Below are 22,298 nucleotides of genomic sequence, written 5' to 3'. Positions count from 1 at the left end.
AAAAAACAAGTGACATATTTGCAAATGAAAAATATGTTATGAATGAAACTTTATATACATGATCTTAGTGATCTAAAATCCAAGGCTAAAAAATAAACTATGATGAGAAAATCTTAAAAATCTACTCCAAATTTAAGGTTAAACATTACAATTTTGACTTATAACTTATAAGTATAAGCAGAGGCAAAATGATGAGAGCAACGGAGAGCATTAGAGACTAAGCTATTTATAGCCATCCGTAGCGAGATAAATAGCATAGCTAACTACAACTCTAAAAACTATCACATGTACGATCAATATAAAGCTATTAGATCTTAATTTTTTATGTCTCACGAAGACCTCAACTTTAAAAAAGCGATTATTATATTAGAGTTTATAAAACAAGCGATAAATGTCTTGGGGTGTATGAGAAAAATAATATGATGTTTTATTTTACCCAAATTATTCTCATATTTGCATGTTTCCTTGGCTTTTGTATGTATGTTTTCCAAACAGCTAAACGGTGCATTTTTTAAAAAAATATTATATATAAAAATTCATCATTCAAAGACGCTACATAACCAATTACGCCTATCTTTTTATTTGAGTTTTTGTTATTTTATTTATCGTAGTTAAATATAGATTGGAAGTAGAAGACTGAGTACGACACAACAGTACGAATGAAAAAACAATTAAGAATCCAAATTTTATCACGCACGGATACAAATAAAACACAAATATGAATTCAAATATTATTTTATTTGTAAGTTCTAAACTTGGACCCTATTTAGTTCCTAAATTTTTTTTCCCAAAAACATCACATTGAATTTTTGGATATCTAATAAAGCACTAAATATACATGAATATTAAAACTAATTACATAATTATGGGGGAAATCGTGAGACGAATCTTTTGAGCCTAATTAGGACGTGATTAGCCATAAGTGCTACAGTAACCAACATGTGCTAATGACGGATTAATTAGACTCAAAAGATTCGTCTCGCGGTTTTCATGCGGAATCTGAAATTTATTTTGTAATTAGACTACGTTTAATATTTCAAATGTGTGTCCAAGGATTTGACGTGATGTTTTTTAAAAACTTTTGTAAACTAAACAAGTCCTTGTGTAGTGAACTTCTTTGCAGGGATCAAGGTTCGGTGCAGTTGCTGCAACTTAAGCAGTTGTACTAGTACCATCAGATAAAAAATCAACGGTTCAGATTAATGATTCACTGTAGCATCAAATTTTACTGTTGCAACAAATAATTTTTTATATATTATGATCGTGTATACGAACCGTTGGATCAAAATATGGAGGAGTCAGTTTGCTTGCGGTTCTTATTGTGCAGTTGCAATACATGATCTCAATCCTCTTTGCAGGGAGTTGAACTTGTACCATCGTTGGCTCGACCCGTCGCGTGCTCAAAGCGCTAAAAATCCTCTCTTTCCCCTTCTCTCTCCGATCATCCGCGGCGGCGGCGGCGACCAGCGGCCATGCGGGTGGCACCCAAGGTCCTCGTCATCGTCCGCGACGCCGCCGGCTACGGCGCCGCCCTCGCCGACGCTCTCCGGCCAACGCCGGGGCTCACGAGGTACCCCTAAAACCCTAACCTTTTCTCCCCAAAAGGACCGAAACCCAGCTCCTCACGCTGGTCACTGGATGTTTGTTGCTGCAGGGAGTCCGCGACCCTGGAGCTCCCCCTCGCCAAATACGGCCTCGACGGGGAGAAGGCGTCCGGTGAGCTCGTGAACTTCTCCGATTCCAGTGGCACTCCTCAGGTAAGCATCTTTTTTTTTTTCCTTTTTTCTTTCTCTGTGTGGCTTTTAGGCCATCTGATAGATCCGATTCGCGTGGTGTGAATCAACGATTAGCTGCTTGAACTATTAAACGGGAAGCCCTTTTCTTTTCTTTCTGGTTGAAGAACCACACGATTCCTGGAATAACTACAAAGTAATTTAGGGGCTGTCATGCTAGGATTTTGCACTGTACTTTAACATTGTGCCCTATAATTGTACTAGTTAGAAAATTTGGAGCAATGTCAGGGCAGGCAATGAAAACATTTGCGTGCAAATGGAAAAATAAATTTCTATCACGTTTTTCTCTGCAACGCATGAACACTAGAACTTACTCTAGCAGTCTGGTTTATACACTTAGTAAATCTTGTCTTGGTGTTTGATAAGAGTATGCCAATAAACCAAACTGGTGATTTTGTTTTGGAGGCACAGAAATTATGTTGTTGAGAAAGAGAGAAATTATGGTTTTAGTATGAACGTTGATTTGTATCTGAGTGTTTGGAACTGATTAGCATCAATTCACCATGGTTCAGTTTGAACACTTGTGATCTCATTTTATATCGTAAGTCTAAGTTGTGTTTGTCTCTATTTGGGTTGCTGCAATGCTGTGAACTTATTACCTTTGCATCTTTCCCTGGCTTCTATAAATATAGGCATGGCATTCATGTGTACTGGTCTTATTTTTTTTTGTCCCTGAAGATCTCTTTACTTCCTGTTCTGATGCATATGTGATATTGTATAGTTTAGCAAACATAGAGTAGACTTCTGTTTTCATGAATGTAACACATTAGATTATCTTGTTGCATTTGTCCAGCATTTAAATTTCATATTCTATAGATGATTAAAATACCTCATTATGATGGAACAACCTGAGGCAATCCAGTGCTCGTGGTTGACTATTTGTCATACTAATTTTAGATGGTTTGATTTATGCTCTATATCTATTGATTTCATGTTTCTTACTTCTGCTAGCAAATGTTAGTTTTTCATGCCTTAGTGCTTAACTTCTGATCAGCTGCCACCTGATAGGAAGCTTTTGCAGTCTACAGATTAAACATTTGTGAGGTTGTAGCCCATGAATCATGGAACTGTTGTCACATGCATTCTCTCTTTGAGTCTCAATACAGTTTTACAATACTTTGATGGCCAATTTATACCAAAGGACTGGCTATATATATTTTTTCCCTATACCAATCGAAGCTGGATTTAAGTTCTGTTAACTTTTGTTCAGGTGTCCTTTTTCATTCTGCCGGACTATAAGCCTCCCGTTGCAGCATGTGCTATGAATGAAATTTTAGCATTGATTTCTTCAGAAACTCCATCCACTCAGCCAGTTCTCATTGTTCCGTCTATCACAAGATCATCAAACTATTACCATGGAGCAAAAACAGGACAGTTAGCTACACTCCATTGTACTGAAATAGGGGCAACAACTGAGTTTACTGAGATGTTAGTTGATGGAACTACTAAACCTCCTCAATCTTTACAAATACGAAGTGAACCAATACTATGCTTGCTGGAAATGGTTCGTGTGTTGAATATACCAACAGTTCTTGTTGGTGCGTCTGGTGAGCAGCACCAAGGCAAAAGCTCTACAGATTCGGACCTTGAGGTACATATTCGCTAACTGATAAGTTCCGCTTGAATTTTGTGCTTTATAGTTCTTCGAGTATGGACAATGTCCTGATTTTCTTGTTTCTCTTCCTTGTTTTAAATGAAAGATATGTGATGCAGAATAGGAAACTACTACAGTTTTAATGCTAAACTTGAAGCCAGTTTAATGGTAAATAGCAATTGAGAAAAGGTTAGCCTATAGACTTGGTATTTGAAACTATTAAGTTGGATCCGAGATTGAACTATAAAAGATGTATCCAATAATAGGGAAAGTTATTCTATGCTCTCCTCTTCCCAAACGGAAATCCACATACCAGATGTTTCCAAATAATTGTATGTGTACCAATATGACGTTGGAGAAAATACAAACTTTCAGTAGTTTCATGTTGTAAGTCTGCAATGTTCAGCAAGCTATAGCGAACGGTAAAAACTATATAGAAAAAAAAACACAGTTTTAGTTTTGAGCAACTATGAAGGAGGCAAGGAACTAGTCTTTTGGTAATTCTGTGGGGCTTCCATACAAGTTGCCACTATCTTAGGAAAATATCTGCAGTTTTTCCACTTGCATTTGTTGGCTCACCCAGTCCATTCTGTGCTTCAGGTGCTGCAGTGTGTCGGAGATCACTTGGCTAGGCACATCAACTTGGAGTTCAGCAAAGAAACTGTTCTTGAGAAAGGGATCGAAAAATCACCGGTCTTTCAGGAACCATGGCGTGAACTGTACCGTTGACAAAATTCTGGCACGCCGGCAGCACCCGTTGACTTTTTCACTGTAGCCCTTCCATGTTGGATTAGTGCAGTGTACCGGAACGTTAGATCTGGTCTTTCAAAGGGTGTGGGGATATGATGCTCAGTTTGCTTCTGTTTACTTCCAGATTAATTACTTCCGTCACTCTAGCAAAGATCCTATAATTTTTATCAAAAGAAACCGCTAACCAATCACCTCTGGCAATCCTAGGTCATTTTCCAAAGGTTTGTTCTTTGTCTTGCTTGGTTGATGATCTACTGCAGATATCACTGTTATCATTACGTTTGGACATTCTGGACTGAATGTTTTCATATTTATATTGTTTGGTGACAATTTTGAAAAGGTGATGCTAGAATGCAAGAGAGAACGAGGTTTATGTGTTCTTGCGCTGATTTTCATACCATAACGTAATGCAAGTATGGGCCTGCTTGGGAGCATTGTATATCTTTACCCTTGTAAACACCTTGCCCTTGTAATTTTTAGGTCACCAAGAATACCCTTGAAAATATTTTCCGGTTGTATAATAATACAAGGGGGAGAAACATGTTGTTTGGGTAAATGACTGGAATTTCTTTCTTCCCCAAGCAAGGAGTGACGTTGCTGTACTCATTGAAGCATATTAGAGGGCAACATTATAGCCTGAAACAAAAATTCAGTTTTTCAGTATTAAACAAGTCGGCTGTCATTTTCATTATATGGCAACACACCAAAACACAATTGGAGACTATATACACAATTGGAGACTATATTTACAGTGACAGTTACTTCAGAGCTCTAAAGAAGAAGAATTCTGAAGTAAAAAACAAGACGAGACTCCAACCCATAGCTGCTTATGCATACCAAGCATATGCAGTACACAAGTGATTTAGAAATTTCAAAACAAGTTTTAACAAAAATATTTGACCCCTCATCCACATCTAACATGACCAAAACAGCACCAAAAACTCCATTTCAAGAAAAAGAAGAATACATCAACTTGATTACAGATTACACAAGGCATCAACGTCTATTTCAGAAAAGACACCAACTTTGTGAAATACTCCTAACACACTACAGTACCACACCAACATTGTGAAATACTCCTAACACTTTGAATGTCCTAAAGTCCCAAATGCTTGCATTCAGTGTCATATGCTTGAGTAGTGATTGCTGGCAAACATGATTTTGAATACAACTACTGCTGCTGCCGACTCATCATCCATCTATATATGAGAAGATAAAAGAAGTCAGCAATTCTGTATAACATATAATAGTACTAAAATTAATGTACATTCAAAGGATACTAACTGATCAACTTGCAGGCTATGATCAACTCCAAAGTTAAAATAGTATTTTGAATCAAAAGATGCATTCATAACGGAAGTTAATCTAACAGGAACTAATTACCAAGCAATGTCACAATCACAAAGGCATATCTGAACCAAATGTAATCAGCACACACAATAACATTTTAGACATAAATTGCTACACTAAGATCAGGGAGACATCAAACCATTCCAAATCAGTAACTAGCACTAAAAGTGAATTGAACGAGTCCTAAAACATAAACAATATTACCCTAAATAGCAGTTGAACAAAAAGAACTTAATTGCCTAGATTTTAAGTTTCATACCTGAAATAAAATCTTGTGAGCTCAAATATGGGAACTCGACATTGAAGTGCCCAAAGACCCAAGTTTGTTCACCTCTTTCTTCAACCATAAGCTACGCAGTCTAGGCTCATAACGGATGAACATTTCTCGGTTCAATGGATCTTTGAAAACATCGGATGCCATGACCTTGATATCATCAGATAAATCTTCCATAGAATGCAACACTTCAAAGCAACATGCAATCGAGAATTCCTTTCCTTCCTTTGATGCTTGTTTCTGGGATCTAACTTGTTCTCTTTTCAGATCAAGAAAAGCTGACATTGTCTCTTCAACACGTGGTATAGGAGCCCCTTGTTTATTGGATTTCCTTTTGTGCGATCCAAGAGCATCACGTCTTGCCTTTGCTTGTTCACCACGTTCTTGCTGATGTTCTATATCAGGTTCGCCTTCATCTGACAGGTCGTCATCTCCACTTTGTCTAGCCATATTCCCAAAACTACGACCAATGTCCTCTTGCCTTTGGACTGAGTGGACAGTGTATTCCTCTTCATCTTGTTCACGAGTAACCTCTAAGCTACGCCATCCAGTTCCCTGAGCTTCCTCACTAACACATCCATCCCATGAGCGCTTCCTAGCTATGGTGTTTGCCGGTGTTTTGCCTTTGCCCCTAAGGTCACCATGGCTGGGATTACTTGAGGTAAAGCAATGCTTTCCTTCAGCACATTGACCTATTAGGACACCAAATTAGTAATATTACGACAGAATTAACTTAAAACCAAAATATTAGCATATAATTCAAGCATTCAACTATTACTAATTTAGCTTATATATAGTATACAAACAGATTTTAATAATTAGAAGATACCTTACCTTCATACAAGTGATCCAATGACTCGAACAATGGGAAACTTTTGTTCTCATACCTCTTCAACTTTGGATCTTCCTACAAAATTCATTGAATGGGTCAGGATTCTGATGTGCAATATAAATCTGAATTCAAATAAGTACAACCTTACCTCAATGACCTCCTCCCATTTTTCAGGTGTGGTTTTAATCATCAATGCATTATGGTCCCAAGAAAAGCCACTACGACTTTTAATTGATTTAATTGCTTTGAAGTCTTTTTTCAATTGGGTCTCTTTATCCTGAATTTGAGACTTGGTAAACTTAGCTTCTGGAAATAACTTGTTGAACTCTCTCACTATTTTATTCCACCCCTCTGTACACCATCCATTTTGACCTCGATAGTGGGAGACGTTATACTCCATAAGTATATCCACTAATGCCTTCTCATATTTTGATGTCCACTTTGCCCTTAGAGCCATCTAATCTAAAACAAATCACAAGAAATGTTGAAGCAAGAGCAATTTTGTTCAAGATATCATGGCCTTAAATGATTCAGCACCAAAACATTCAAACAATTCAGAATATTCAAATAGTTCATTACAATAATAGTGGGTTCAACATGAGAGAAAAAATAAATTACACTTTGACATATAAAAGTGTTACCACAAATCAAGAAGATCTTCTATGCACCCTTCTTTGCACCCTACGCTCTCTAATTCTTTGGTAGTCAGCCCACATCTTCTTTGCAATATTGTCCCTCAACTCATTTCCTAAGTTTCTTTGGCTATTCATTGGTGCAACATCATCTCTATATGTATCATCTCCTTCAGGTAACGGGACATATTTCTTCGGAGGGATATACTTTTTTTGATGACTTAACCACTCCTCATCACCTTTATGGCTCCTGATTATGTTGTGGAGGACCGCTGCAGCAGCTGGAATAATTACTTGGGTCTCGATTGGATAAAATGTTGCCACTTTTAGGATTGGAAATCGCATCTTCAGGACTCCAATAGCACGCTCTATGTGGTTGCGTAATAGGGCATGACGAAGATTAAATAATTCCTTGTAATCCTTTGGCCGACAGTTTTTTCGCCCTTGTTCTTTAAGATGATACCGAACTCCTCGATACGGCGCGACAAAATATGGTGTATTTGCATAGCCACCATCAACCAGATAAAACTTTCCTTCCGGTACCTTAAATCCATATTTAATGGCAGAATGCAATACCCCGGCATCAGATGCAGACCCTTCCCAACCAGTAGAGATATAGACAAAATTCAGATCAAAGTCACAAGCTAGCATCACATTTTGAGAAAGTGAACCTTTCCTATTCCGATATGGTGCAGCCTCACAGCTAGAAATTGTGATAGGAACATGTGTTCCATCTATTACTCCTATACAGTTCTGCAATGAAACAACATACGCCATTACCTAGTGAGGTATGTAAGGATAGGGTAGAGAAGTGTTAAATTATAATATACTATCGTATATTAGATATACCTCAAAGTAAGGCCAAAATTTTGGATTTGATGATATCTTCCAATGGCATTGAGTTGATGGGGGCTTGATAATATCATAGGTCAATGATCTCATTGCAGAAAAACAAGATGTAAGATGCCTGTGTACAGTCTTAGGACTATGCTGGAATCTATCTGTTAAGGCTCCAAAACTAGCATTCCTTGATAGCATATACATAAACATGCCTAGTTGCTCTTCTACCATAACACCTCTTGTACTTTGGAGAAGGTTTTTTGACCTAAGATGGTCTGAAAGCGATTGAAAAATATGAGATTCCATCCTAAGGTTATTGCAGCAGCGTCTTGGGTGGCCATTTAGAAGCTTTGAAATATACTCTGCACCGCTAAGTTTGGATGTATGGCATGGGATTTTGTTTGGTTTAGTAGATGCTAAATAAAGTGCTGGAAAGATGAGCAACATCATCCCGTCATCTTCTTCTTCAAGCTCCATGTCCATCAGTAAGAACCAATCTAGTGTAGGTCTAGGACAGAACTGCAATATGTTGGTACAATAATTGTATCATGCAGTGCTATTATGGTTTAAACCATACAGTTCAATCACAACATATACTTTCACACCTTGTAGAATGTAACAACAATTTTTTTCACTATAATTGCATGACAAATTACAAGATTATAAACACAAATTTTGCACTCAAAGTGAATTGAGCAAGTAGTAAATATAAGCAAATTACTACTAAACAGTAGTTCAATCAAAAGAAAATTAAATTGCCTCAATTTTAAGTATTATACCAGAAAATTAACTTATGAACTTAGAAAATTATCATCTCAGCCAAAGATGAACAAATCATCAGACACACATACAAAGAGAGAGATAAACACAGAGAGAGGAGGGGGCAGCACAATGGCTCACCTAGACTAATGTGATGGTGGCATTAAAATCGAGCTACCTAGATGCAGATCCACAACTCGTTGGTACTACAGATCAAGCTAGGTTGTGCACACAAATCAACTCTGCCAAATCGAGCTAGGGTTAGCTGGCGGTGATTGAAGAAGGAGGGAGAGGGAGAGGGAGAGGGGGAGGGGGGCTTACCAGTGCAGGTTGTGGACGATGGCTTCAACGGCGAGCGGAGCAGGCGACGTCGGCAGGGAGCGGAGCAGGCACCGGCGGCGGCGACGCTGGAGGCTGGAGGAATCGATCGTTCTGCCTGGAGGCTGGAGCACGCACGCACGAGAGGGTGAGCCCGACAAATACCGGAAAAAAAAACATGGCCTCCCTAGACCACACAATTATTCCGACGGATTGGACTCAATACCACCGAAAAATAAAAAGGATACGGCCCATCCAAGCACCACTTTAAATCTACCTCGGAAAGTTTTCGCGGGCCTGTATTTTACACCCGGATTGGGCCAAAAACGAGGCTTCCAAGCAGGCCCTATTTTTGCGATGATTTTCATTTGCCTAATGATTTCAAGGCCATCTGATTTGAAAAGAGAATCTAAGCAATTCAAAATTCAAAAAAAAAAGGTATATCTACGGCGAGAACAGCAAAGATAACTATTTCTGTCAAAATTCCAAACTGAAAATCGCTGCCCGCTTGGCGCTGGTGCTGACCACGAGCACGAATCTCAAAGCAGGGGCAGCGTCAACCCGGCCAGCGCGGCGCCTGGGAAACGAGCAAGCCGAGAAGTGAGCACGCCGCCGCCGCCGCCACGGCGTCCCCCGACTCGGGCGTACGCAGGAGCATCTCCCATGGGCTCCCCCGTCCGCCTCGCCGCTCATCCTGCGCCTCTTCGCCCACATGCACCGGACGCCCCGTCTGGTCCGACCCCTACAATGCCGTCATTCGCGCCCTCTGCCGCCGCGCCGACCTCGCCCGCGCCCTGCGGTGTCTCAGCCTCATGTCATGGTCCGCTCCGGCTGGCGCCCCCCCTGACGCCTACACATTCAACTCCCTGATCGTTGGGTACTGTCACTCCAGCCCGGTCGACGTCCCCCGCCACCTGTTCGACGAAATGCCGGCGAGAGGGTTCACGCCAGGACGTGGTCTCTCTTACACGGCGCTAATTGAGGGGCTTCGTGGCACGAGGAAGGATTGACGAGGCAGTACTGGAGTTCTTCAGGGAGACGAAGCAGCCAGACACGCACATGTATGCAATTTTCATGGAGGAGTTGTGTAAGTCTGGGCAAGGGGGAGGAGGGGCTTAGTTGCTGATCAGTGCACATAATCCGTTGATTGATGCTCTCTGCAAGGATGGATGAACAACTGGTCAGGCTTGCTCCCTTTTTGATGGTATAGAAACTAGAGGTATAATAAAACCTAATACCGTGCCATTCAATCCGTTGATAGATGGGGTTATGCAAGGCTGGTAAAGTTGATATTGCATGGAAATTTTTGGAAAATATGGTCTCTGCAGGTTGCACACCTGATACTTACACATACAGTTCATTTATTGAACACCTATGCAAGATGAAGGGGTCACAGGAAGGTCTGTCCTTTATAGACTAGATGCTACAAAAGGATGTGAAGCCCTCAACAGTTAACTATACAATTGTGATTGACAAGCTTTTCAAGGAGAGAAACTACGGACTGGCCACAAGAATATGGGGCCGGATGGTTTCATTGGGTTGCAATCCTGATGTAGTCACTTATACTACGTCTATGCGTGCTTACTGCATTGAAGGAAGACTAAATGAAGCAGAAAATGTCTTGATCGAGATGAGCAAAGAGGGGCTCACTATAGATGCAATGGCATGTTATACTTTGCTGGATGGATATGCAAGTATTGGACAGACAGATAATGCAGTCTCAAATCTTGAAACAGATGACAGGTGTTGCTTCTGTGCCAAACCAGTTTAATTATTTTATCTTGCTTAGACATCTTCTACGGAGGAGATTAGCGGAGGATGTGCAGCATTTGGCCCCAGTTGGTGTATGGGATGCCATAGAGCTTACTGATGTCTTTGGGTTGTTTGATCCTAATTCAGGAGTTTATTCTGCCATTCTGGAGGGGTTTTCTGAAGGTGGTAGAGCGGAAGAGGTGACACCATTGGTTTCTCGTATGAAAGAAGATGGCTAATATCTGAACGAAAACGAATACACTGCTCTCATTACTTGTTTTTTGCAAATCCAAAAGGTATTCAGATGCATGGATGTTGCTTTGCTCTATGATTCGGCATGGTTTTATGCCGCACTTGATGACATATCAGCATCTGCTTTCTGGTCTTATTTGTGAAGGACAAACAGACAAGGCTAAAGAAATATTCATGGATTCTAGATGAAAAGATTATAATCCGGATGAAATTGTTTGGAAAGTGATTATTGATGTCCTAATTAAAAAAGGTCACTCAGATATATGCCGTGACATGATTATCACGTTAGAACATATGAACTGCACTGCAGACCAAGTCATCAAACCTATGCAATGCTGACTGAGGAATTACCTGCCAAGGAATAATATGCTGTACCAATCTCATTCATCACTCGAAGCAAAGTCTAATCAGCTGTGCAAACTGTCATCTCATTAGGTGCTTGTTCAAGCACAAGGTGTATATATAGATCATCCAGCATACTCTCGCACACAAAATGAGTCCATACTCCATTTGCTCTCTTGAAGGTACAACACTGGTTCTTGGTATTATTGCTTCTGTGTTACTCTTATCATAGACATGTGGTCCTTTCCATAAAGCTTTGACCAAAGTGCACAATTATAAAATTTCTAATACCACCTAATCAATACTAACCTTAGAGTAATTTTACAGTTTTTGAGAAGGTACTAGAAGGTACCAAATTTTAGTATAAAATTTGGTACCTCTCGCTACCTACTCAAGGACTATAAAATTGCTCCTAACCTTAACTTTTACATACTAAATTAATACTAAGTTCTCTAGTCTTCAATGTGTTCACCTAATAATGTATGGCACCCCCTGAGGATTTGTAGCTCTTGAACTAAGAAAATAGAAGAAATCTGGACGATGGTGGACACATATCTAATGGTTTGATCCAATGTGTTGAAAATTCATTTTTGTTAAATTGTACCTGGATATGCACAAGTCCATAGAGTGTGACTTTACCCATGTGAACTATTTTCCTGGCAAAGCAAGATTCTTGAGCTATACCAAACAACTTGCTGTAACTGACAAGATTAAATGGTCAGTTGCTTGGGCTATCAAGGGAACCAAACAATGACTTATATATGAGGTGTTTAGAGAAAGCATTAATAAATTTATCATTAAATTGGCAGGACATTAGCTGCACAGAACTGTGAAAAATGGATGAGGAATTTATGAATTCTGTAATTCCTAGAAAAAGATCCTTTGTTTTTATATATATGTGTTTGTGTTGAGTTCTCTAGGCCATTCTTCCGACTTACTTTCATGTCTAGTGTATAGATTTTCTGAGCAGAAACATCCCTTTTGATAAAGCTGTAGTGGCATAGTGGTGTACTCGAAAGATAACTTGAGTTTGAAGCTTAACAGTGAAAGGATATCACCAAGATCGTAGAGTAGTGTGTTCCTTTTCTTTTTACAACAGCGATTGTCATATTTCTTAAGATTTACAAGAGCATAAAACATTTGAATCCAGATTGTGTGTGCCTTAACTATAACTTTTTTATAAAAACATACTATTTAATGAAAATTTGCAAAGATATATATTAGGTGAGGACATGAGAAAGACACTGTTGAACTTTACGTGGTCAACAGTGCCCCTATCGAACACAGGACGAACAACAAGATCCTATCAAACTGATATGATTGTAGACCCTGTCAAACACCCCTAGTTTTGATAGGCTACGTTGGTGGATCAACGAGTTGTTTCTTCACCTCAAGAGGTATATATTGAACTAGGCTGTCCCGTTTGTCGAATAGACATATGCTGACAGGACCTTTGTCGACCTGGCCCAGTTCGATAGGGCCTATTTTTTGCAATTCTTGATATCCTTGTTTTTTACTATTTTTTCATTTAAATTATATTATCTTTTAAAAAATCTACTATAATTGGCTGACATATTGACAAGTTCCAACATGGTTGATATTGACAGTGTGTACAGATTTCTAGGAGCCAAAAGTCTCATGCCGCTATGGCGCTATGTCAGGCTCCAAGAGGTGGCCAAGTTTGATTCCATATTTTTGTTGCTGATCTTCTGAGTTTCCGTTTGGCACTTCTGATGTTGGTAGTTGAGCCAACGAGTGATTTTATTTTTTTTCGAGTGGCAAGTTTTGCTGCCTAGTGAAGTATGTATGCGGAAGGGCCGAAAGACTTGGAAATTCACTTTACCCGCAGCAAACAGTTTAGATAAATCATCAACATAGGAAGGTAAGCCTCATTCAACTTTTGCATTATGATTCTTTTGTTCTAATTCCAAGTGCAACATAGGTAGATTTGTCTGTAACTGGCTGAACAAATGTTGCAGGAGAATGGACTAATCTGGTCTGCCGCTAACTTGTTTACTCCGGCAGTATAATAAGATATTATGAATTTAACTCAGTTTTGTACTGCGTGCACAATTTGTAGGTGACTTGATGACACGGTATCAGTTGGCCTCGAGAGATTTTCTGTTCTTTTGGAAGAGGCATGTTATAGTATTTCACTCAAATACTTCACAGCGAGCAATATCAGAAGTTAACAACCGGATGCTAATGATGGTATACTAATATAATTGTTTCATCTCTTGATTTGATGTCTTTAAATTTCTGACTTTAAATTGAGAGTTATTTTAGGGTTTTTTCATCGTAGTTTATTTTTCAAACTTTGTTTTTAAATCGTCAAGAACACGTATATATAGTTTATTTATGATTTTTTATTTACAAATTATAAATAAACCATTTGATTTCCCCCTCCTCTGAAAATACCAAACAATAACTCTCGACGTAAACTCTCAATTTCTTGGGTTAAAGACCCACAAATCAAAAGCATATATGGTACTGTTTATTTTTCAGTTCTTAGATACAGTGTTTTGACTCTTTGTCTTATTTGAAATTTTTTTGCGATTAATATTTTTATTGTTACTAGATGATAAAATATAAATAGTACTTTATACGTGACTAATTTTTTTAAGTTTTTTATAAATTTTTCAAATAAGACAAATGGTCAAATCATTAGGCACAGAAATCGAAAAATGATATTATTATGTGACGGAGTTAGGCCTTGTTTAGTTTTCAAAATTTTTTCCAAAAACATCACATCGAATTTTTAGACACCTAAATAAAACATTAAACATAAATGAACCAAAAAACTAATTGCACAGTTATGGAAGAAATATTGAGACGAATCTTTTAAGCTTAATTAGTCCATAATTAGTCATAAGTGCTACAGTAACCAACATGTGCTAATGATGGATTAATTAGGCTCAAAAGATTTGTCTCGTGGTTTTTAGGCTAGCCGTGAAATTTGTTTTTTCATCCGTATCCGACATCGGTCAAACTTTTGACGTGACACTTTTTCTAAAAATTTTCTCAATCTAAACACTATCTTAGTATGTAGCATTGGTATATGTTATTCTGTCATATGCTCAAGCTCCACTGTGCATTCCATCTGGATGCATTCATGTGCCGAATGGTCCAACTGGATGGTGCCAGGTCACCATCTTGGAAAAGAAAAGGATGGAATCTATCAACGGACGGCCAAGATTCGAAAGGCTCCAAGGCAGGCAGGCGCCTCTCACCGTCGCCGTCCGACAGGCTGTCACGGGCATGGGCTTTTTATGTATGGCCAGAGCCTACTACACGTCTCTGGCAGCTGGGCCCCAGGATCCGCCTGCCCACGTGGCAGCCTCCTGGAGACTTTGCCTGTCCACGTCACGTCAGGCCGCCAGCAGGGCCGGCCAAAGCGGCCGGTCGTCGTCGGCCCAAGCTCCCAAGGAGAACAAACAACGGTCGCTGTCAGCGCGGGCCCACGTGGGGGTCGAGCAAATCGGCCGTCGGCACGGGCTACCAATCCGGAAGCAAGGTACACGTACTGTATACAGTACAGTAGGAGCAAGTTTAATAAGGGTGTGTTTGGATGGTGGTCAAGGTGGGATGGAACAGGGTCATTCATATTTTTAGTGATATGGTGATCTAGTTTTATGTTTGGTTAGATCGATGGGATGATCCAATTTTTTGTTTGGTTGGATGGCCGAGGATGTATGAGATGGACATACTGAATTACTAATAAATAATAATATAAATTAATCATAATAGATTTTATCATAATTAATATAAATTATCAATTAAATATATCTATCATCATTAATTAACACTAATTTAAACTTGGTAATTACTAATTAATGTTAAAACAAGCTAATTATCATTAAACAATCACTAATGATCATGGTTCGCGAAGGTGGATGAGCTAATCCGGTCAATTTGGCCGGATACACCTATCCAGCATCTTCGTGGAATATTCCCTTTCTGGGCCACCATATCTAGTTTCGCCCACGAACCAAACGCATCAAAAACCTCGACGGTCATCTCCCATGCAGGCATATCCTACCAACCAAACACCCCTAATATAGCCAACTACTAGCTCCAATTCATATATAGTCAATTTAATAGTCAATTCATATAACAGTTATCTATAAAGCATTAATACATGACCCCACGTATCATATACACATCGTGTCTTGGAGTCCGTACTATAACTGATTATAAATTAATAGCTCACTGTTCTTCTCTTTTCTCTCTTTAAATATGTTTATAGCTGGCTTATAGCATGATACCGTACCTGCTCCTACCAGTAGTAAATGCCTTTGGTTCCCTGCCTCCAATCCTCCATGGTTAAATGTGGACCTCCCCAACTCCACTGTTGAAATCCTGTACGACTGACTTGGAGATAAATGGCTCTGGAGTATTTGTTGGCTCGATGTAGAGGGCCTATTGGATTTAAAGGAATTTTAACTCATAATAATAGAAAAATTAAAAAGTATGAATATATGGTAGCATTAATTTATATGAATTTTTTCTAAGATGTTTGAGTGGATGAAAAAATTTCTGTTTTATTTACATAACTGGTAGAAATAGGAAAAAATCCTTTGGTTTTCTTCTACTTCATTTCTACGAACTGAATGTCTTTTAAAGGAATCCAATCTATAGTAATTTAATTATTTGTTTTTTCTTCAAAACGAATAACCCTAATTAGTGATCAAATGTGGAGTTTTACTTTGTCACTGGTAAAGATGACAGTTTTACACCACACTATCTCCGGTTTGAAATTTTCTATTGTTTTAGACAAGAACACGTCGCTCAAAAAAAATTTGGGGCATTATTTTCTATTATAATATATAGAGAAATGTCAATAGATATATGATTTTATTATAGTACTTTTAATATTAATATATAAATATTGTCTCCATGTTTTAAACAAAAATATTTTAGAAGTATGTAAACTTAGGAAATATCACCGACGAGTATGTATTCCCTGAAATGGTATCGGTATTAGTGTTCTGTCCATCTCGTAAGATTAAATATATTGCTCATTTTATCACACCTAATGGTGGGTTGGCAACGGAATCTTAATGATGATAGTGTTCTAGTCAAAGTCGCTTGTACCATTATATTACATAGAATTTGCACTCGTTTATTTATTTATAGTTAAAGTTATAGAAGTTTGTTTCTAAATAATACTACCCGATTGCGCGTGTTTTAAAAGGTTGTGTCGAGGGCTCTTCTAAAAGGTTGACCTGGATCCAGATCTACTCCCTCAAATGTATTTTGCTTTGTTATAATAAGGCTTTCACTAAAGATTACTTTAGAATACAACTTTAAAAACATAAATTTGATGTTACTAAATTCATATTCAAATGTATATGTTATGATTAGAACTTTATCTCACAGAAATGATATATTAGTAAAACAATAATTGATCAAATCATTATCTCCTAACAAAGCAAAATAAGTCTTGTATACAGAGAGATAATATGGTTAATGATGGTCACTGCATACACAATGGTATACTACTAGAGAATACCCACCGCAAGAATATAGATATATGCATATAATCTTGCATCGGAAGAAAAGTGCAAAACCAGTGCCTAGTAAATAAGTTCTATATATACACCTTAAATTATTTAAAGTATTTTAGTAATGCCACTTACATTTGGCTTTACGAACGTTATGAGTGATATGTTTCCTAGCATGAAATTACTTTAAGGCCCCATTTGATTCAAAGGTAATTTATAGGAATTTTAGAGGGTTTTATTCCTATAAGAAATTTTTCTACAAAGCCTTTGAATCAAAGAAATGATCCGCCTTTGAATCAAAGAAATGATCCCTATGAAATTTTATGTAATTCCTATGTAATGTCTCTTCCTATATAAGTTTTGGAGGAAATTTAATAGGAGGTAGAACCCCATGAAAAATCCTTTGAGTCTTTATCCCCTCTCAAATTCCTATGTTTTCATGTGATCCAATCAAACGGTCATTCCTACGTTTTTCCTGTGTTTTGCAATTCTATGTTTTACATTTTGCATTTCTGTCAGAATTATATGTTTCTACTATTACTTCATTTTTTTATTCTTGTGATTCAAAGGGCCCTAATTTCTTTTCCTTGATCACGTGCTGCTTAGAGGATAAGGAAACAAAGGCCTTGTTTAGTTCCCAAAATTTTTCTCCAAAAACATCACATCAAATTTTTGGACATCTAAATAAAGCATTAAACATAGATGACCCAAAAAACTAATTGCACAGTTATAAAAGAAATCTTGAGACGAATCTTTTAAGCCTAATTAGTCCATGATTAGCCATAAGTGCTACAGTAACCAACACATGCTAATGACGGATTAATTAGTCTCAAAAGATTCGTCTCGCGGTTTCTAGACTAGCCGTGAAATTCATTTTTCATTCGTGTCTGAAAATCCCTTCCGACGTCCGGTCAAACATTTGACGTGACACTTCTTCTAAAAATTTTCTCTATCTAAACACCACCAAAATGACGCATGATATAATCATATAACTTGGGATTTGTGACCAGATATCATTGCGAGAGCAAAAATAAACAACCCTATGTTCTAAGATATAAGCATTAGTATGGTCCATGCATTAGTGCCCGCATCACTACACACGACATTACACTCACAGATCCATGAATACGCCCCCTAACACACGATCAAACAGACGAAAACCGGTGGCACATTCCTAGTCTCACTATTCTTTTTGTTAAAAACATAATTACGTGTACGTAATATTCGTGATATGACCGTATAAACCTTCCTGTGTTGATTGTCATGGTTTTTCCAATCCAATGATTCTACAACAAACTAGGTTGCTGGAAATAAAATACTTCCTCTGGTTTTTAACATAGAACACTATTGGTTTTTTGGCCCATAATTGATATTTGTCAAAATAAAATTTTTGTGCTAACATGTAAAAATATAAGTTAGGCTTAAAGTACATTTAATAATAAATCAATTCACAACAAAACAAATAAAAACCGTGTAATCATTTTTAATAAGATAATTTGTCTAGCATATATAAAAAAGTTAACGATGTAATCTATTAAAAATTTAACCATTAAATGATTGAAAGAAAACCTACTATCAAGCCTAGAAATACTTATATTCGTACTATCTGTCAGCGTCACTTCCCGGCGCCAACGTCGTATTCATAGCAATAGTGACAGTAAATTTATCTCAGAACATTCTTTACCCCTATATAAAAAACCTAAAACGAATTTCGCAAAATGTAAACAAAGGCAAAAAAAAAGAAGGGGCCTCAAAAAAGGAAAAGGTAAAAGTGAAAAATAACCAAAGGTGAAAAAAAGAGAGAAAAGCACAAGTGAAGAAGAAGAAGAGGAGGAGGAGGAGGAGGAGGAGTGGTGGATAAAAACGGATTTACCTTTTTTTCCGACTCCCCCAAACGCATCTGCTGCCTTCCCACACACACACTATCGTTGCCCCCTTCCTTCGCATCTCTCGCCGCGGCGGCGCCGGAGGAGGAGCCCCCCGCCGTCGGGAGCGTGGTTAGGGATGGCAATGCCCCCCCTGCTCGCCGCCTCCGATCCCCGACGGTCGTGAATTCACCTTCTAGGAGCCGGCCGGGGCGGGGAGGGGAGGGGAGCACGAGGTGAGGCGGAGGCAGGCGGCGTCCTGACGTCCCCTCGGCGCCGCCACCGTCGACGGCTCCGGCTACGGCCTCCTACTACGTCGCTGGTATGATGCGGTGTCCTCGATTTGGGCCCCTCCTGTTTCGATTGTTCCTCGACGTCGGCTCATCGGTGTAACTGCCTCGTCGGGCTGGAGAGGCGAGCTCGCCCTCCCTCCCCGAGGCCGAGGGGCCAGGGGGGGCATCGGGGCATTTCCGGTGTCTCCCGTTGTCCATCCCTTTTCGGTCGCAGTAGCAGGACGCCGCCGCGCCGGCTGAATCCAATCAGCTGGTGGCCGCGGGAGGAAAAAACCCTGTAGATTCGCAGACTTGGGAGTTTGGGCATTCTATGAACTGTCCTACCACGAAGAATGGTTTGCATCTACCGAATCTCTAGTCCATATTGATATGTTCTCGTGTTTCCTGAAGAAAGGAGAACCCATATTTTTTTCACTTTGTCAGAGTTGAAACTTTGTTACTAGATAGTATGATGGTGTAGATGTTGAGAAGGCAATCTAAACTGCACCATAAATCCCCTAGGGTCAATGTGAAGCCATTTTAGGGGAAGTGTCGTATCGTTACTTTGTCCATTTCCCTGGTACACTTTTTATAAAGCTAATTCCTGTGTATTTTGATTTTGAAGGTGTTAGTGTTATCTTGTGTTAGTGTTATCTTCCGAAGCCAGTTCTTTTTATGTTATCTACTGATTCGTTCTGTTTTTTTTTTTTCATCATTTCGCATGGATATTGAGGTCATCTGGTTCTGCTTTGATTTTAACAGTGCTTTTTTATGGAACATAAATCTTGTAGAACTCTTACTTCATGTCTTTATAGCCGAAAATTGTGTGCTGATATGGGAGTTGTGCTTATCAAGTTTTCATTCATGTCTTCTAGGTCAAGCTACTACCGTTGTACAGTTGGTTGAAGAATTGTTAGTTTCGTCAAGTTGGGATGAAGTCGAAGACTAACAGGAGCATACAGAAGGCGAGAAAAACAGATAATGTCCAAGGAGGAGGACCAAACTGGGTTCTTGTTGCAGGAGGAGTTTTGCTGAGCACCCTCTCAGTTAAACTTGGGTGCAAACTGAAACAACTATTTGATGCGAAGCAGCGAAATAGTAATACTTCCAAAGGTCTGATGCCTTCATTTGCAGTTGTAAACTTGGTGTCCTTGTCTGTATTGTTTACTGGCTGCTGACTTTGCAAAGTTGCAGGCCAGAGAAGGCCAGGAACATGTGAGTTACACTCAAGCCTCTACCGATTTAGCGATCACATGAGCTGCTACCATTGCAATTCAGGTGCTTCTTCTGTAACTTGAATCTGATCTACTGCCTTTATATTACTGTGTGCTGTACTGCTGTACTTGCCAGTCTATATTGGTTGTCACCAGTATCACATGATAATGTAGAATAATTTGCAGCATTGTAACTGTATAGCTTCCATGGAAAAAAATGTTAGGCCTTTGCACTGAACAGAGGCGTATGCATAATACTTTCTGCATCACTCGTAACACTGGGTTTTGTCCCTTTGAACTTGTTGAGTATCCTTCTTCCCTGTAATATCAATGCATGATCCAAATGCTTAAAAACAGTTAAACAGTGTCGTGTTTTACTAAATGTTGGAAAAAAGCTCCATACTTCAACACTTCCAAAAATCAAGCCATAAAAACAGTTAAACAGTGTCACCCATGTATTAACCACACTACCTTCTACACCGTAGAGACCCAGACTACCGTCAGGCTTGCCTCGCATTACAGCTCATGGTGCCATTAGTTCCATGAAATGAAAGCATACTTGATCATTATTCTATTGAGTATGGGAAGTATTTATTCCTAATTATTATTTCAGGGTTTTCAGGCAATGGAGTAGGAGTAAAGCAGACACCTGCAAGTCCTGCATCAAAACCAATTGAACCCTCACTTCCACTTGTGAAGATACCAGGACCAGAATCAAGCAAAGAGAATAATGGCGTCATGTGGATATCATCACCTGACCGACTTGAGGATCCTCGAAAACCATTTCAGTACTCGAACAGTTCTGGCTCTCCTTGTGTTTCAGAATCAGGATCTGATATCTATAGCAAGAGAGAGGTGATACAGAAACTGAGGCAGCATCTCAAGAAACGTGATGAGATGATCATGGAGATGCAATCTCAGATTGCTGATCTTAAGAATTCTCTTAACATCCAGGAGACGCATTCCACCAATTTACAGTCTCAGCTGGATGCTGCTAATCGGGATCTGTTCGAATCTGAACGAGAAATTCAGCATCTGAGGAAGATCATTGCAGACCATTGTGTTGCAGAAGCACTCTCTCACGATAAACCTTTGCTGGCTGGACGTTGGCAGTCAGGTGGCACCAATGGGCATGCCAATGGCTATGCTGATAGCAGCAGTATTGATGACCCCGAGCTTCATTTTATTGGTCTCGAGAAGAGGAAAGGAGAGGTAGAAAGGGTGGAGATGCTCAAGCGGGAAGTCGGTGAGCTAAAGGAAGTTATCGAAGGAAAGGATTTCCTGCTTCAGAGCTACAAGGAGCAGAAGGTGGAGCTCTCTTCGAAGATAAAGGAATTGCAGGAGAAGTTCTCAACCCAAGTGCCGAACATCCTGTAGGATCTAAACATGATGTTACGTTGCTGCAAGGATCAGAAGGTGGATCCCTGCTCCACTGACCAGGAAGTTGCAGGCAAAAAGCTGTGAGCAAATGCTGAATATTCTCCTAGGAAAATTTTCAGAATGTTAGGTTGATTGGCGTCTTTCTTTCCAGTCATCGTAATGTTAGGTTGATTTGCTTCCTTTTCGGTTTCTGATAACATTTTTTCCCGAGTTGCTAGACCTAGGGTAGATCAATTAATGGAGATCTTTGATACTCAAGGTGTTGTACAGGTTTTCGGTTTGCAGACACGGCTCTGTAATGCTATTCTTTCTTCAAAACTACGCATGGCTTATTGAGGGTTCATTCAGAATGCAACGATGGCATCTCCACATTTAGATCATCTGCTCAACCAATGTCATGTGGCATTTGCCTTTTGCCTGTGGTTTGCAAAAACTGAACACCAAATTTCTTTTCTTCGTACCATGGAAACTACATATTACTACCTTCAGTCAATTTTATTTATCGTTTCAGATAAATGATTTGGCTTGTTCCCTTTCTAATTTGATTGTCCTAAACGACATATAATTACGTCTGG

The 22,298-nt window shown here is 39.2% G+C and overlaps 3 protein-coding genes and 1 pseudogene across 4 annotated transcripts; 3 read left to right on the top strand and 1 right to left on the bottom strand.

Moving 5' to 3' along the window:
* Window positions 1-1,328: 1,328 nt before the first annotated feature.
* LOC102716101 lies at window positions 1,329-4,258 on the top strand. Its single transcript, XM_006648728.3, has 4 exons — window positions 1,329-1,570; window positions 1,655-1,757; window positions 3,004-3,384; window positions 3,988-4,258. Exons 1-4 carry the CDS (start codon window positions 1,473-1,475, stop codon window positions 4,114-4,116), a joined length of 711 nt encoding a protein of 236 aa, XP_006648791.1. The 5' UTR covers window positions 1,329-1,472; the 3' UTR covers window positions 4,117-4,258.
* A 2,857-nt stretch (window positions 4,259-7,115) lies between these two features.
* LOC102708204 (putative nuclease HARBI1) lies at window positions 7,116-8,334 on the bottom strand. The gene is made up of 2 exons (XM_006664296.3): window positions 8,075-8,334; window positions 7,116-7,978 (listed from the first exon to the last, which is right to left on the bottom strand). The coding sequence occupies exons 1-2, from the start codon at window positions 8,294-8,296 to the stop codon at window positions 7,241-7,243; spliced, it is 960 nt and encodes a 319-aa protein (XP_006664359.3). The 5' UTR covers window positions 8,297-8,334; the 3' UTR covers window positions 7,116-7,240.
* Window positions 8,335-9,733: 1,399 nt separating this feature from the next.
* On the top strand, window positions 9,734-15,185 carry LOC107303534 (annotated as a pseudogene).
* A 3,655-nt stretch (window positions 15,186-18,840) lies between these two features.
* LOC102708588 lies at window positions 18,841-22,078 on the top strand. Of its 2 annotated transcripts, none has more exons than XM_006647365.3 (4): window positions 18,841-19,179; window positions 20,005-20,242; window positions 20,324-20,407; window positions 20,966-22,078. In XM_006647365.3, exons 2-4 carry the CDS (start codon window positions 20,062-20,064, stop codon window positions 21,718-21,720), a joined length of 1,020 nt encoding a protein of 339 aa, XP_006647428.1. In that variant the 5' UTR covers window positions 18,841-19,179; window positions 20,005-20,061; the 3' UTR covers window positions 21,721-22,078. The 2 variants fall into 2 exon arrangements, with proteins under 2 accessions (XP_006647428.1, XP_015689620.1); XM_015834134.2 differs by having other exon boundaries at window positions 18,842-19,179; window positions 20,957-22,078.
* Window positions 22,079-22,298: the final 220 nt, after the last annotated feature.

This window comes from Oryza brachyantha, chromosome 2 (assembly GCF_000231095.2).
Source record: "Oryza brachyantha chromosome 2, ObraRS2, whole genome shotgun sequence".
Classification (NCBI taxonomy): Eukaryota; Viridiplantae; Streptophyta; class Magnoliopsida; order Poales; family Poaceae; genus Oryza; species Oryza brachyantha.
The sequence above is the reverse complement of the archived record's forward strand: the minus strand, read 5'-3'. Positions and strand labels throughout refer to the sequence as shown.

Excerpts from the sequence above, each read along its gene's own strand:
- LOC102716101 (XM_006648728.3), top strand. The coding sequence starts at position 1,473 with ATGCGGGTGGCACCCAAGGTCCTCGTCATCGTCCGCGACGCCGCCGGC. Across the intron at positions 1,571-1,654 it reads CCAACGCCGGGGCTCACGAG|GGAGTCCGCGACCCTGGAGC; the intron begins GTACCCCTAAAA and ends TTGTTGCTGCAG. Across the intron at positions 1,758-3,003 it reads ATTCCAGTGGCACTCCTCAG|GTGTCCTTTTTCATTCTGCC; the intron begins GTAAGCATCTTT and ends ACTTTTGTTCAG.
- LOC102708204 (XM_006664296.3), bottom strand. The coding sequence starts at position 8,296 with ATGGTAGAAGAGCAACTAGGCATGTTTATGTATATGCTATCAAGGAAT. Across the intron at positions 7,979-8,074 it reads AATTTTGGCCTTACTTTGAG|AACTGTATAGGAGTAATAGA; the intron begins GTATATCTAATA and ends GTTTCATTGCAG.
- LOC102708588 (XM_015834134.2), top strand. The coding sequence starts at position 20,062 with ATGAAGTCGAAGACTAACAGGAGCATACAGAAGGCGAGAAAAACAGAT. Across the intron at positions 20,243-20,323 it reads AAATAGTAATACTTCCAAAG|GCCAGAGAAGGCCAGGAACA; the intron begins GTCTGATGCCTT and ends GCAAAGTTGCAG. Across the intron at positions 20,408-20,956 it reads CTGCTACCATTGCAATTCAG|GGTTTTCAGGCAATGGAGTA; the intron begins GTGCTTCTTCTG and ends TTATTATTTCAG.